Below are 14,489 nucleotides of genomic sequence, written 5' to 3' on the forward strand. Positions count from 1 at the left end.
AACCGAAAGTGAAACTGAAACCGAAAGTGAAAGTGAAACCGAAAGTGAAAGTGAAACTGAAAGTGAAACTGAAAGTGAAAGTGAAACCGAAAGTGAAACCGAAACCGAAAGTGAAACTGAAAGTGAAAGTGAAAGTGAAATCGAAAGTGAAACCGAAACTGAAAGTGAAACCGAAAGTGAAAGTGAAACTGAAATCTAGAACCCGATCTAGAACCCGATCTAGAACCCGATCTAGAACCTGATCTAGAACCTGATCTAGAACCTGATCTAGAACCCTGACCTAGAACCCTGACCTAGAACCCTGACCTAGAACCCTGACCTAGAATCATAACCTGGAACTTGAGCCTGGAATTGCAATCTGGAACTCGAGTCTGGAGCTGTAGCTTTGAATTTCAGATTCAATATGGCGGCTGCTAAGTGTTTCCGGCAAAAACATGGCGGCGCCCATCAGTTTCCGGTTTAAAATGGCCGCGCCCTGTATTTCCGGCAAAAATATGGCGGCGCCCATGAATTTCCGGCAAAAACATGGCCGCGGCCATGTATTTCCGGTTCAAAATGGCCGCGCCCTGTATTTCCGGCAAAAACATGGCGGCGCCCATCTATTTCCGGCAAAGACATGGCCGCGCCCATCAATTTCCGGTTCAAAATGGCCGCGCCCTGTATTTCCGGTTTAAAATGGCCGCGCCCTGTATTTCCGGCAAAAACATGGCGGCGCCCATGTATTTCCGGTTCAAAATGGCCGCGCGCATGTATTTCCGGTTCAAAATGGCCGCGCCCTGTATTTCCGGTAGAAACATGGCGGCGCCCTGTATTTCCGGCAAAAACATGGCCGCGCCCTATATTTCCGGTTCAAAATGGCCGCGCCCATGTGGTTATGCATAATTGTAGTGTCCTGCTTGTGTGTGGCTTTGAAACGGGGTGCCGAGAAACGCGAGAAAAACGGCACCGAATGCCGCGCTGCCGCGCGGCATTCGGTGCCGTTTTTTTCGCGCTTCTCGGCCCCGGGATTTGGGATTCTCGATTTGATTTTTTCCGGGACAAAATGGCGCCGCGCATGCGCCGTGGGGGCTTCCGGGCGGGTGCCGTCGCGCCGGTGACGCGCTTCCGGTCAAGATGGCGGCGCCCTTGCCGGGGGTTTACCGGAGCCGCGCGGCCGCGGGACCGCCCCGCGCGGACACGAAACGACCCTCCGGCGCGCTGGCGCGCGCCGGAGGGTCGTTTCGTGTCCGCGCGGGGCGGTCCCGCGGCCGGGGGACGGTTAGGGGGGCGACGGTGATCGGGATTGTTTCCGGGGCTTCGGGACGGGTTTTTTGGCGTGGGGGGGTCGGCGGCATGCGTGCGGGGTGTGTTGCTTGTGTTACGGTGTCTTTTTGTCGTTTTTCTGGGTTTATTTTATTAAAAATGTTAATGTTTATATTTTTTTACAAAATGGCGGCCGTGTGATGTCATCGGGGCGGAGCGGCGTGATGGGCAGGCGGGGGGGCGGTGCCGGGGGGCGGGGCGGCCAGGAGGGTACTTCCGGGCGGTTGCCGTGGTGCCGGTGACGCACTTCCGGTCAAGATGGCGGCGCCCGTGCCGAGGGTTTTACCGGCGCCGCGCCGCCGCGGGAGCGCCCCGGGCCGACCCGGAACGACCCTCCGGCGCGCTGGCGCGCGCCGGAGGGTCGTTCCGGGTCGGCCCGGGGCGTTCCCGCGGCGGCGCGGGGCTTGGGGGGGGCGACCGTGATCGCGACTTTTTGTGCGGCTTCGGGACCGATTTTTTGCCGTGGCGCGGTCGGCGGGGTGTGTGCGGGGTGGGGTGGTTGTGTTATTGTGTCGTTTTGTCGTGTTTTTGTATGTATTTTATTAAAAATATGAATGTTGATATTTTTTTACAAAATGGCGGCCGTGTGATGTCATCGGGGCGGAGCGCCTTGACGGACAGCTGCGGGGCGGTCTCGAGGGGCGGGGCGGCGTGACCGGTGCCTCGGGGGCGGTGCCGGGGGGCGGGGCTCGGTGACTGACACGCGTGGGGCGGTCCCGAGGGGCGGGGCCGGGTGACGGACGGCGCGGGGGTGGTGCCGGGGGCGGGGCCGTGGGGCGGGGCCGCGTGACGGACGGCGTGGGGGCGGTTCCGGGGGGCGGTGCCGGGGGCGGGGTGGCGTGATCGACGGTTCTGGGGCGGTCCCGAGGGGCGGAGCGGCGCCGGGGGGTGGTGTGGCGTGATGGGCAGCTCGGGGGCTCTGCTGGGGTTCAGGGGTGGTGTTTTGGTGGGTGTTGCGTTGATTGGGGGGGCTCCCGGTGTTGGTGGTGTGTTGGGAGTGGGGGTGCTGTGGTGGGGGGTGTGTTTGGGGCTGGGGTGTGCTTGAGGGGTGGGGGCTAGGGGATGGGGAGGTGTATAGTTAGGGTGGGTGCTTGGGGATGGGGGGGTGTACAGTAGGGGTGGGGGCTAGGGGATGGGGGGGTGTGCAGTAGGGGTGGGTGCTTGGGAATGGGGGGTGCATAGGGGGAGTGGGTGCTTGGCGATGGGGGGTGCATAGGGGGAGTGGGTGCTTGGGAATGGGGGGTGCATAGGGGGAGTGGGTGCTAGGGGATGGGGGGGTGCATAGGGGGAGTGGGTGCTTGGGGATGGGGGGTGCATAGGGGGAGTGGGTGCTTGGCGATGGGGGGTGCATAGGGGGAGTGGGTGCTTGGGGATGGGGGGGTGCATAGGGGGAGTGGGTGCTAGGGGATGGGGGGGTGCATAGGGGGAGTGGGTGCTTGGGGATGGGGGGTGCATAGGGGGAGTGGGTGCTTGGGGATGGGGGGGTGCATAGGGGGGTGGGTGCTTGGGGCTGGGTGGGTGCTTGGGGCTGGGGGGTGCATAGGGGGGGTGGGTGCAGGGCTTGGGTGAGTGCTAGGGTTAGGGTCAGTGGTGTGCCATGTGTGAGTGAGGGTGGGATAGGGGTGGGTACTAGGTATAGTGTAGGTGGGAGGGGGTGGAGCCCCACTATATAGTATATATACACTATAAAGAAAAAGAATAAAAATAATTATAAAGAAAAAGAATAAAAATAATAAGTCTGGTGCAGCAGTAGAAGGTTTTGTGCTCCCGGGGAGTAAGTGGTATGTATTTTATAATTTTTATTTAAATTGTTTTTTTACTCCCCGGGAGCACAAAAGGTTCTACTGCTGCTTTTTCTAAGTTTAAAGTTTAAGCTAGAAAGCAAAACAAGAAGTTAGAGAGAAGAGAAATAAGTTAAAGCTTGAGGGAAAGAAAATAGAGAGAGTGAAGAGAAACTAAGTCAGAGTCAGAGAGAAAAGGGAAACAGAGGGGGAGCAAAAAGAAACTAAGTCCAAGTCAGAGTCAAAGACAAAAGGGAAACAGAGCCAAAGTGAAAAGAAACTAAGTCCAAGTCCCAGAGAAAAGGGAAACAGAGTGGGAGTGCAAAGAAACTAAGTCCAAGTCTAAGTCAGAGGTACAGAGAAAAGGGAAACAGAGTCAAAGTGAAAACAAACAGAGGGACAGAGGGACAGTGGAGAGATACCAACTCTATTTCTTTTCTGTCTAACTCAGAGGCAGAGAGAAAGGAAAGGGAGACAATCCCTGTTCACCGTAACTCGGAGTTACGGTGGAAAGGAATCGAGTCCGTTTGCTTTCTGTCTAACTCGGAGCTAGAGGCAAAAGAAACAGAGTTAGAGTGAAAAGAAACCGAGGGAGAGTGGAGAGAAACCAACTCTATTTCTTTTCTGTCTAACTCAGAGGCAGAGAGAAAGGAAACAGAGACAATTCCTGTTCACCGTAACTCGGAGTTACGGTGGAAAGGAATCGAGTCCAGTTGCTTTCTGTCTAACTCAGAGCTAGAGGGAAAGGAAACAGAGTTGGAGAGAAAAGAAACAGAAAAATAGAGTGAGCAACAGTGACAGAGACTTAGAGAAAGTTAGAAAGAGATTGAAAAGCAAGAAATAGATTGAAAACAATGACTACACCACACCAAAAACACAAGAGCCGGGAGGGAGTGGTGGTAGGGGGGCAGGGGGATGAAAGTTTATTCACCTTTATTTAATGAATTTATTTACACTACAGCAAAACACAGAGAAACTGGAGACAAATGCATTACAATACAATCCATGTACACACTGAAAAATCCCTAATTCACATACAGAGTAATGCAGCAAATGCAAATACAGAACAATACAAGCCAAATACATATTAACAGAATATAACTATTTCTACAGTTCTGGAAAGGTCAATACATGCTGTTTCATTATTACTACTATGCCAAACCACAAGGAGCACACAGAAAACACAATACTCATTCACCACAGAAGCCGGCTTCAGCTCGCACACGTACTCACCTTCACTCTCCTCTCCACCGCCCCGTTATAATCCTGCTGTCGGTGGTCCTCAGGAACGTGGTTCCCGGGAGCCTCAAACTCAGCCTGCCTGCCGAAAACCTCGGTCCGGGGCCGGTCCGTGCCCAAACTTTGGCGATGACTGTCGCCTCGCAGACCGGCCGGGACCGAGGAAAAAAAACCCCAGCTGGGAGGGAAAAAAAAAAAACCCCCCCAGCTGGGGATTTTTTATTCTAAATTTAAAAGTGAATTGCAAGTCCTGAAAAGCAAAAGCCATACAGACCAGGTTAGAACCACTCGACACAAACACACACCCCCCTCCTACCCCACGGGAACTCGGTTCCCGGGGGGCCTCAAACTCAGCCTGCCTGACGAAAACCTCGGTCCGGGGCCGGTCCGTGCCCAAACTTTGGCGATGACTGTCGCCTCGCAGACCGGCCGGGACCGAGGAAAAAAAACCCCAGCTGGGAGGGAAAAAAAAAAAACCCCCCCAGCTGGGGATTTTTTATTCTAAATTTAAAAGTGAATTGCAAGTCCTGAAAAGCAAAAGCCATACAGACCAGGTTAGAACCACTCGACACAAACACACACCCCCCTCCTACCCCACGGGAACTCGGTTCCCGGGGGGCCTCAAACTCAGCCTGCCTGACGAAAACCTCGGTCCGGGGCCGGTCCGTGCCCAAACTTTGGCGATGACTGTCGCCTCGCAGACCGGCCGGGACCGAGGAAAAAAAACCCCAGCTGGGAGGGAAAAAAAAAAAACCCCCCCAGCTGGGGATTTTTTATTCTAAATTTAAAAGTGAATTGCAAGTCCTGAAAAGCAAAAGCCATACAGACCAGGTTAGAACCACTCGACACAAACACACACCCCCCTCCTACCCCACGGGAACTCGGTTCCCGGGGGGCCTCAAACTCAGCCTGCCTGACGAAAACCTCGGTCCGGGGCCGGTCCGTGCCCAAACTTTGGCGATGACTGTCGCCTCGCAGACCAGCCGGGACCGAGGAAAAAAAACCCCAGCTGGGAGGGAAAAAAAAAAAACCCCCCCAGCTGGGGATTTTTTATTCTAAATTTAAAAGTGAATTGCAAGTCCTGAAAAGCAAAAGCCATACAGACCAGGTTAGAACCACTCGACACACATGCACACAAGCAGACCCTGACCCACCGACTCTCACAGACAGCCACACTCTGACACGCAGCAGGAGACTAACTCGCACAGTGACCGCAACCCTTATTTGAAACACTCTGCTGAACAAAATGCCCTGAGATATCTTCTCACTGCTGCTTCTCAACATCAAAAGGTAGATCCTCAGAAAATAGGCATCAGAGACCTGCAAAACAACACAAGGTGGTCAGTGAGGGATTCTATGGTAGCTATGACTCAGCCACCCTCTAGGCCCACACATTTTTTACACAAAAACCTCATAGAAAAGAGAAACTGTAACCTTTTATAATTGTTCCACCTAAATCTAACTATGTGCCAGGGCAGGGCAGCTCCAAACCAATGCAGTTAAAGTTAAGTTAAGTTACAGAGGCAGGCACAATGCAGTTAAAGTTAAGTTAAGTTACAGAGGCAGGCACAATGCAGTTAAAGTTAAGTTAAGTTACAGAGGCAGGCACAATGCAGTTAAAGTTAAGTTAAGTTACAGAGGCAGGCACAATGCAGTTAAAGTTAAGTTAAGTTACAGAGGCAGGCACAATGCAGTTAAAGTTAAGTTAAGTTACAGAGGCAGGCACAATGCAGTAAAAGTTACAGAGGCAGGCACAATGCAGTTAAAGTTACAGAGGCAGGCACAATGCAGTTAAAGTTAAGTTAAGTTACAGAGGCAGGCACAGTGCAGTTAAGTTACAGAGGCAGGCACAGTGCAGTTAAGTTAAGTTACAGAGGCAGGCACAGTGCAGTTAAGTTAAGTTACAGAGGCAGGCACAGTGCAGTAAAGTTAAGTTACAGAGGCAGGCACAGTGCAGTTAGTTTTACAGAGGCAGGCACGGTACAAGGCAGTCGCAGGTGATGTCTGCCGGGTGAACGCAGCGATAGCTGTGGATGCGAAGGCCGGTTCCTCAGACGAAAAAATCCACGATGACGTCGAGAGGCTGAGATGGCCGATGACATGAAACACGAGACAACGAGAAGATGGATTGGAACTGCCCTGCCCAGCAAAAGCTCTGGCGAGCTTGCAAAGAAACCCTCTCCCTTGGCTTCAGAGGGGCCCATCCCACTACAGCCCTGTCCTCTAACTTAACTTCAAAATGCCAACTCACCTGCTCATCTCTGCTCCTTGCCGTGCTCGGGGCAACACCAACTCCTGCAAAGACAGAAAAGAAAAAAGCACTGAGTTACTGTCACAATGCACAAGGTGGAATTCCCAATGTGGTTCCTTTATTCCATCTTGGACTACAAAAGCTTGTCAGCCAACCAGGGACTGAAACAGAAGAAAAACCACTCAGTCCCACCTCTCGTACTCAAAGATCCCCTGTAAAGTTCTGAAGACAGAGCCCTCAAACGAGTGTGGGGTGCTTTGCCCTGAGGCATGTGCTGTTTTTAACAAATTCGAGTCACCTCCCTTGCTTTCTAGACACTGCTCACCGACGTGGCAGGCTAGGGGCGGCTGAGGCGAAACGTCTTTCCCCTGATAATGACTGCACGATAAACCTGCAACCCCTTCTGTCTCTCAGAATCCTGTCCGTGACACCGATTCGTGTCAGGATCCACAAGGTGGGATTTGTGATGTGGTTCTTTCCTTCTATCTTAGAGAACTAAAGATTAGCAGCAAACCAGGGACTTTAAACAGAAAAACCTCGCAGTCCCACTTATCGTACTCAAAGATCCCCTGTAAAGTTCTGAAGACAGAGCCCTCAAACGAGTGTGGGGTGCTTTGCCCTGAGGCATGTGCTGTTTTTAAGAAATTCGAGTCACCTCCCTTGCTTTCTAGACACTGCTCACCGACATGGCAGGCTAGGGGCGGCTGAGGCGAAACGTCTTTCCCCTGATAATAACTGCACAATAAACCTGCAACCCCTTCTGTCTCTCAGAATCCTGTCCGTGACACTGATTCGTGTCAGGATCCACAAGGTGGGATTTGTGATGTGGTTCTTTCCTTCTATCTTAGAGAACTAGAGATTAGCAGCAAACCAGGGACTTTAAACAGAAAAACCACTCAGTCCCACTTATCATACTCAAAGATCCCCTGTAAAGTTCTGAAGACAGAGCCCTCAAACGAGTGTGGGGTGCTTTGCCCTGAGGCATGTGCTGTTTTTAACAAATTCGAGTCACCTCCCTTGCTTTCTAGACACTGCTCACCGACGTGGCAGGCTAGGGGCGGCTGAGGCGAAACGTCTTTCCCCTGATACTGACTGCACGATAAACCTGCAACCCCCTTCTGTCTCTCAGAATCCTGTCCGTGACACCAATGTGTGTCAGGATCCACAAGGTGGGATTTGTGATGTGGTTCTTTCATTCTATCTTCAAGAACTAAAGATTAGCAGCAAACCAAGGACATAAACACCAAAACACACACAGAGCTTGCACCCACCTGTCCTCCAGCATCCTGGGCTGGGATATCTTGCAAGTAGACCACCTAAAATAAAAAAAACCCAAGGGATTAAAGTTATACCAGAAACTGAGACCCCAGCAAGAACAACTGCTTCTCTCCACCAACCGAGGCTCACCTTCCACCTGCTTCGCCTTCCCCGCTGCTATCCGGCTTTACTTCCTAGAAATAAAGACAAAGAGCAGAGCTGTAACACAGTGACCAGTTCCAGCCCCGCTGCAAAGTAAAACCGTGACTGACCTTCTCAGGGGGACCCCCTCATCTGGGACAGGTGTTCTGCCAGGAGGTCAATCTATCTGAATCTGAAAGGAAGTTAGGAAAAAAGTCAAAGTGCTGCAGGGTAACTTCACAGCTCCAGACACCTGCTGCCAACATAAGAATACCAGCTAGACTCCAACTACAGCCCATATTACAAATCTCCAATTACAAGTGCCCGGGACTTGTCCTTAAACACCTACAACCGGGCTGGGCGCCAGGGCAGAGCAGCTCCGGACCAAATACCACCAGACACCCATGACACGTGAGACAAGGGGACATGACAAGGAGAGAAAACTCTGAGACAAGAAAGTCCTCATGAGGACCGAGAGAATGCTGAACGAGATGACCGAGGAGGGACCCGAGGCGAGCCTGCCGAGCTCCAGTGACCCCGGAGGAAAAAGATGCTAATGGAACAACTATTTTCCAAGAACCGCAAAGACGGATGCCCGAGAATCCTGTGGCTAGAAGCCTCTGCCTGCCTTTGAATCGGCACAAGTCCTTATCCACTGTAAAGAAACACTGCTGCATATAGCTGTTGACACAGCTGAGAACGAGACCTAAGAAAACATCCGATCACATGCTTCTAAAGACAGATGCAATTCTGACGCCTGTCCGACCTCCCGCATCGAAGCTTCGCCGGCGCCAGGCCGAGGAACGCAAAGATGGGAGATGAACGGAAGGACCCCAGGGTTTCTCATATACCCCTGGGAGGACTAAGGCAATAGAGATGTTACACAAGATGCACATAAGACACAGAAGGCACGAGACACAAGTGACAACACACCCTGGGACTGCTCTGCCCTGCCTGCCTCAGCATTGCAAACCAAAGTGAGGCTTTCCCTCACTGGGGCCTATGGGGTCATTTCCAGAACCTCCCCATCCCCAAAGCTCACTCAAAAACCCAAACCGATCTCAGTCCTGACCCACCGCCCTGCTTTGAACCCCTCTGTGGGCTCCACTTATCTCTCAGAGGGCTGAAGATGTTAGTCACGGCGAGAGGCCGGTCAGGAGCCAAACAAAGCCACCTCGCTGTCTGGGAAGTTCTTCTCTCACCGGGCTGTTGTCTCAGACAAGTATCATCACCTATGATAAAGAAAACCAAATATAAGTGCACAATCTTAGAGGCATATTCACCAAAACCCAACTCCTACTCACCATCTCTTAGGAACTCCCGGGTCCTCCGGCCACACGCTTCGGCCACGCTCCTAGGCGGATGCCGTCGTCGCAGGGTACGCCTAGGATAAACGGAGAGCAGGCGATGTAGCGTCGCTGAAAGTTGAGCGCGCCCTCGCCGCTCCTTCCAAAGCCCCCGACTTGCCGCGACTCCTCGGCCACGCCTAAAGGGTACCAGGACCGCACCGACACGTGGACGAGGTCGAGGCTTCGTCACGGACTCCGGTAATATTTGCTGGGGCTCACCAGAGAAGCAAACCGGGTCTCTTGGCAGGTCAGTGAGGGGGCCTCAGCACAGCATCAGGAGGCAGCCTAAAACACACCAACAAGCAGGGATGCTTGGAGTTGCACCAGAAACTGCGACCCCAGCAAGAACAATGGCTGCTCTCCACCAACCGAGGCTCACCTTCCACCTGCTTCGCCTTCCCCGCTGCTACCCGGCTTTACTTCCTAGAAATAAATACAAAGAGCAGAGCTGTAACACTGACCGGTTCCAGCCCCGCTGCAAAGTAAAACCGTGACCAACCTTCTCAGGGGGACCCCCATCATCTGGGATGCAGTACTCTGCCATGAGGTCAATCTGTCTGAATCTGAAAGAAAGTTAGGAAAAAAGTCAAAGTGCTGCAGGGTAACTTCACAGCTCCAGACACCTGCTGCCAACATAAGAATACCAGCTAGACTCCAACTACAGCCCGTATTACAAATCTCCAATTACAAGTGCCCGGGACTTGTCCTTAAACACCTACAACTGGGCTGGGCGCCAGGGCAGAGCAGCTCCGGACCAAATACCCCCAGACACCCGTGACACGAGGGGACATGACAGGGAGACAAAGTCCTCACGAGGACCGAGAGAATGCTGAACGAGATGACTGAGGAGGGACCCGAGGCGAGCCTGCCGAGCTCCAGTGACCCCGGAGGAAAAAGATGCTAATGGAACAACTATTTTCCAAGAACCGCAAAGACGGATGCCCGAGAATCCTGTGGCTGGAAGCCTCTGCCTGCCTTTGAATCGGCACAAGTCCTTATCCACTGTAAAGAAACATTGCTGCACATAGCTGTCGACACAGCTGAGAACGAGACCTAAAAAGATCACGTGCTTCTGAAGACTGATGCGATTCTGACACGTGTCTGACCTCCCGAATCGAAGCTTCGCCGGCGCCGGGTCGAGGAACGCAAAGATGGGAGATGAACGGAAGGACCCCAGGGTTTCTCATATACCCCTGGGAGGACTAAGGCAAGAGACACATTACACGAGATGCACATAAGACACAGAAGGCACGAGAGACAAGTGACAACACACCCTGGGACTGCTCTGCCCTGCCTGCCTCAGCATTGTTAACCAAAGTGAGGCTTTCCCTCACTGGGGCCTATGGGGTCATTTCCAGAACCTCCCCATCCCCAAAGCTCACTCAAAAACCCAAACCGATCTCAGTCCCGACCGCCGCCCTGCTTTGATCCCCTCTGTGGGCTCCACTTATCTCTCAGAGGGCTGAAGATGTGAGTCACGGCGAGAGGCCGGTCAGGAGCCAAACAAAGCCACCTTGCTGTCTGGGAAGTTCTTCTCTCACCGGGCTGTTGTCTCAGACAAGTATCATCACCTATGATAAAGAAAACCAAATATAAGTGCACAATCTTAGAGGCATATTCACCTAAGAGACTCCTACTCACCATCTCTTAGGAACTCCCGGGTCCTCCGGCCGCACGCTTCGGCCACGCTCCTAGGCGGATGCCGTCGTCGCAGGGTACGCCTAGGATAAACGGAGAGCAGGCGATGTAGCGTCGCTGAAAGTTGAGCGCGCCCTCGCCGCTCCTTCCAAAGCCCCCGACTTGCCGCGACTCCTCGGCCACGCCTAAAGGGTACCAGGACCGCACCGACACGTGGACGAGGTCGAGGCTTCGTCACGGACTCCGGTAATATTTGCTGGGGCTCACCAGAGAAGCAAACCGGGTCTCTTGGCAGGTCAGTGAGGGGGCCTCAGCACAGCATCAGGAGGCAGCCTAAAACACACCAACAAGCAGGGATGCTTGGAGTTGCACCAGAAACTGCGACCCCAGCAAGAACAACGGCTTCTCTCCACCAACCGAGGCTCACCTCCCACCTGCTTCGCCTTCCCCGCTGCTTTCCAGCTTTACTTCCTAGAAATAAATACAAAGAGCAGAGCTGTAACACAGTGACCGGTTCCAGCCCCGCTGCAAAGTAAAACCGTGACCAACCTTCTCAGGGGGACCCCCTCATCTGGGACAGGTGTTCTGCCAGGAGGTCAGTCTGTCTGAATCTGAAAGAAAGTTAGGAAAAAAGTCAAAGTGCTGCAGGGTAACTTCACAGCTCCAGACACCTGCTGCCAACATAAGAATACCAGCTAGACTCCAACTACAGCCCATATTACAAATCTCCAATTACAAGTGCCCGGGACTTGTCCTTAAACACCTACAACCGGGCTGGACGCCAGGGCAGAGCAGCTCCGGACCAAATACCCCCAGGCACCCGTGAGACAAGGGGATGTGACAGGGAGAGAAAACTCTCTGAGACAAGGAAGTCCTGACGAGGACCGAGAGAATGCTGAACGAGATGACCGAGGAGGGACCCGAGGCGAGCCTGCCGGGATCAGATGACCCTGGAGGGAAAACATGCTAACGGAACAACTATTTTCCAAGAACCGCAGAGACAGATGCCTGAGAATCCTGTGGCTGGAAGCCTCTGCCTGCCTTTGAATCGGCACAAGTCCTTATCCACTGTAAAGAAACACTGCTGTATATAGCTGTCGACACAGCTGAGAACGAGACCTAAAAAAACATCCGATCACACGCTTCTAAAGACAGATGCGATTCTGACGCCTGTCTGACCTCCCGCATAGAAGCTTCGCCGGTGCCGGGCCGAGGAACGCAAAGATGGGAGATGAACAGAAGGAGCTGGGGTTTCTTATAAGCTCCTGGGAGGGCTAAGACAAGAGATATGTTACACAAGATGTACAGAAGATACAGAAAGCACAAGAGACAAGTGACAACACACCCTGGGACTGCTCTGCCCTGCCCGCCTCAGCATTGTTAGCTGAAGTGAGCCTTTCCCGCACTGTGGCCCCAGAGGCCATTTCTCAAAACTTCCCCCCCGCATAGCTGACTCAAAACCCCTAACCGGTGTGAATCCTACCCCACCGCCCTGTTTTTATCCCCTCTGTGACCACAGCCCTCGTCTTATCTCTCTGAAGTGAATCTGTGCGAGGGGACGATCCGCTGCTAAGGAAAGCTGCTGCGGGGGCGGTTCCCTTTTGTGTTACGATGAATCTGCTGAGAGAATCTGAAGTATTGCACTTGATGTGACCTAGAACTTCTGGAAATTCTCCTAAAAAAAAAAAAAAAAGCCAAGAAGAAGAGTCATTATAAAAGCATCTTATTGCCCCTGAACCCCCAACACAAAACCATGAACTTAAATACTCCCTGTATTCAATATTGTTTTCTTCAAGGTGTTTTCAAAACTTCTGCTGCTTCAAATGCCCAAAAAGATGCCTGCTCTTAGCAGGCTGAAGCAAATTGAAAGAGCCTCTTCACTGAAATGAGAGAGGAGCTCTTTACCCCTGCTGATTCCCCTGGAAGGAATAATGCCCCTTAGCACAGCCTGGGGTTAATATACCCCTAATTGGGCCCGCCTCTTTTTCCCACGATGCCTGGGAAAGGGGAGGCGGCAAATCCCAGCGGGTATAAAGGCCCTCAGAGGGACCGTAGCTGTTTGGCTCCTCTGAGTTAAATTTGAGGTAAGGAGCTCTGCGTAGAAGAAAACTCTTTGTGAAAAAACAATGTTTTCTTTTCTGCTACAATTACTCAGGACAATGGAGCAAAGGAACAGAAAAAAGGTAAGAAGAAAAACTTTGTGTTTCAGCAGTGTTGCCAGCTAAGTTGGATAATTTATGGACTTCCATAATTATTTTTCAGTGATTACTAAGTAGCACTCCACCTGTGATTAATTAGGGTGGAGAAGAATAGTATTGATTTGAATGGTGTCTCATAGGGACCTTTAATCAGGGCTGTCTACGTTCTAAATGAAAATAAGAAAAAGAATGGACTCCCAGGTGGCATTACCATTACATACCTGCTGGCCTCGCTCCCGTCGCAGATATTTGGTGCCGGGGTGTGGGTAGAAGTGCCCTGAAATGCAGCTCTAAACCCTTGAAATGCTGGAAAAGGCAACGCTTAAAATGAGCAAATGGGACAGCTAACTCCATTTAAACAAATACAGTGGTAAAAAAATGGCTTCTCCCCTTTAATTTAATCCCCTCAGATATTGGGGAAAAGAGTGGTTTTCCTCACTTTAAATCTCTCTGGTGATGGAAAAGGGGGCATTTTGCCCTTAATTCAGATCCATAAGGAAGCATCATCCATGCTTTCCCGTTCCACTTAAAGTGGGAAAAAATAGAAAATGGGCAGTCTCTGTCAGTTGATACCTCTAACAGCACAGAAAAAGCACAGTTTACCTCCAATTGAGACTATTAAAATTGCAGGGGAAGTGGATTCCTCTTCAATTTGAACACAGGCAATTGTGGAAAAGGAAGCTTTTTCCCTCAGGTTAAACCCCTTTTTTCCTGATAACCCATCCCTTTTTTGGGGCTCTGAAGAGGAAGTGGTGAGGTAGAAGAGGAAAGTTGAAAACTGTCGTTGTTTCGCGTTGTCGGGGAGAGTTGTTGGCGTAGCGGATACTGACGAGATCTGTGCCGGTGTTAGCAGCGGGGCGGAGACAGGCGGGGGCCGTGTGCCGGCGTTGGGTGGCTTCGGTGGTGCACGCGGGGACGTGAAGACGCATGGCGGGGACTGGACGGTGGCTGGGCTGGGCGGTGGCAGAGGCGACGCGGGTGTCAGCAGTTGTAGAGCCGGTGTCCCGTCCCCTTTTTTCCCCCTCCGCGGCTTGAGAGGCTGGTACGAAGGGCGGTAGAAAAGCTGCGGGCGGGCACGGGGCAGCCGCGGGTAGCGGCAGGAGCATCGGCGATAGAAGCGGTGACTGCGCATGCGTGGATGACGTCAGCGCCGTAGGGCAGCATGGGGGAGTGGTGGACGGCAGCGCGAATTTCGGGTCGGCCCGCACCGCACAGAATAGTGTCGGTGGGCGGCGGCAGGGCCGGCGGCCCCACGGGCGCCGGGAAAGCAGAGCCCGCGGGGCACCAAGGCGGCGCGGACGGCGCGGAGGGGGTGTAGGGGAGCTGAGCTGCG

At 52.6% G+C, this 14,489-nt stretch overlaps 1 protein-coding gene across 7 annotated transcripts; it reads right to left on the bottom strand.

Annotated features, from left to right (window-relative positions):
• Positions 1-3,983: 3,983 nt before the first annotated feature.
• On the bottom strand, positions 3,984-14,191 carry LOC147650306 (uncharacterized). 7 transcript variants are annotated; one of them, XM_086851555.1, is made up of 18 exons: positions 13,987-14,191; positions 13,378-13,462; positions 12,442-12,633; positions 12,138-12,232; positions 11,508-11,569; positions 11,386-11,429; positions 11,125-11,291; positions 10,962-11,041; positions 9,820-10,891; positions 9,700-9,743; positions 9,540-9,605; positions 9,276-9,355; positions 8,103-9,203; positions 7,981-8,024; positions 7,845-7,889; positions 6,574-6,617; positions 6,307-6,405; positions 3,984-5,642 (listed from the first exon to the last, which is right to left on the bottom strand). In XM_086851555.1, the coding sequence occupies exons 1-5, from the start codon at positions 14,083-14,085 to the stop codon at positions 11,555-11,557; spliced, it is 486 nt and encodes a 161-aa protein (XP_086707681.1). In that variant the 5' UTR covers positions 14,086-14,191; the 3' UTR covers positions 3,984-5,642; positions 6,307-6,405; positions 6,574-6,617; positions 7,845-7,889; positions 7,981-8,024; positions 8,103-9,203; positions 9,276-9,355; positions 9,540-9,605; positions 9,700-9,743; positions 9,820-10,891; positions 10,962-11,041; positions 11,125-11,291; positions 11,386-11,429; positions 11,508-11,554. The 7 variants fall into 7 exon arrangements, 3 of the variants coding, with proteins under 3 accessions (XP_086707681.1, XP_086707680.1, XP_086707679.1); XM_086851554.1 differs by lacking the exon at positions 6,307-6,405 and having other exon boundaries at positions 11,226-11,291; XM_086851553.1 differs by lacking the exon at positions 6,307-6,405.
• Positions 14,192-14,489: the final 298 nt, after the last annotated feature.

This window comes from Cyanistes caeruleus, chromosome 15, assembly GCF_971803275.1.
Source record: "Cyanistes caeruleus chromosome 15, bCyaCae1.hap1.1, whole genome shotgun sequence".
In the NCBI taxonomy this organism is placed as follows: Eukaryota; Metazoa; Chordata; class Aves; order Passeriformes; family Paridae; genus Cyanistes; species Cyanistes caeruleus.

What these genes read in the sequence shown, in the direction of transcription:
- LOC147650306 (XM_086851554.1), bottom strand. Translation starts at nt 14,085, where the DNA reads ATGCGTCTTCACGTCCCCGCGTGCACCACCGAAGCCACCCAACGCCGG. An exon ending in GACGGGAGCGAGGCCAGCAG is followed by an intron (nt 12,634 to 13,377) that starts GTATGTAATGGT and finishes TTTTTTTTTTAG; the next exon opens with GAGAATTTCCAGAAGTTCTA. An exon ending in GATAAAAACAGGGCGGTGGG is followed by an intron (nt 12,233 to 12,441) that starts GTAGGATTCACA and finishes CTCTTGTCTTAG; the next exon opens with CCCTCCCAGGAGCTTATAAG.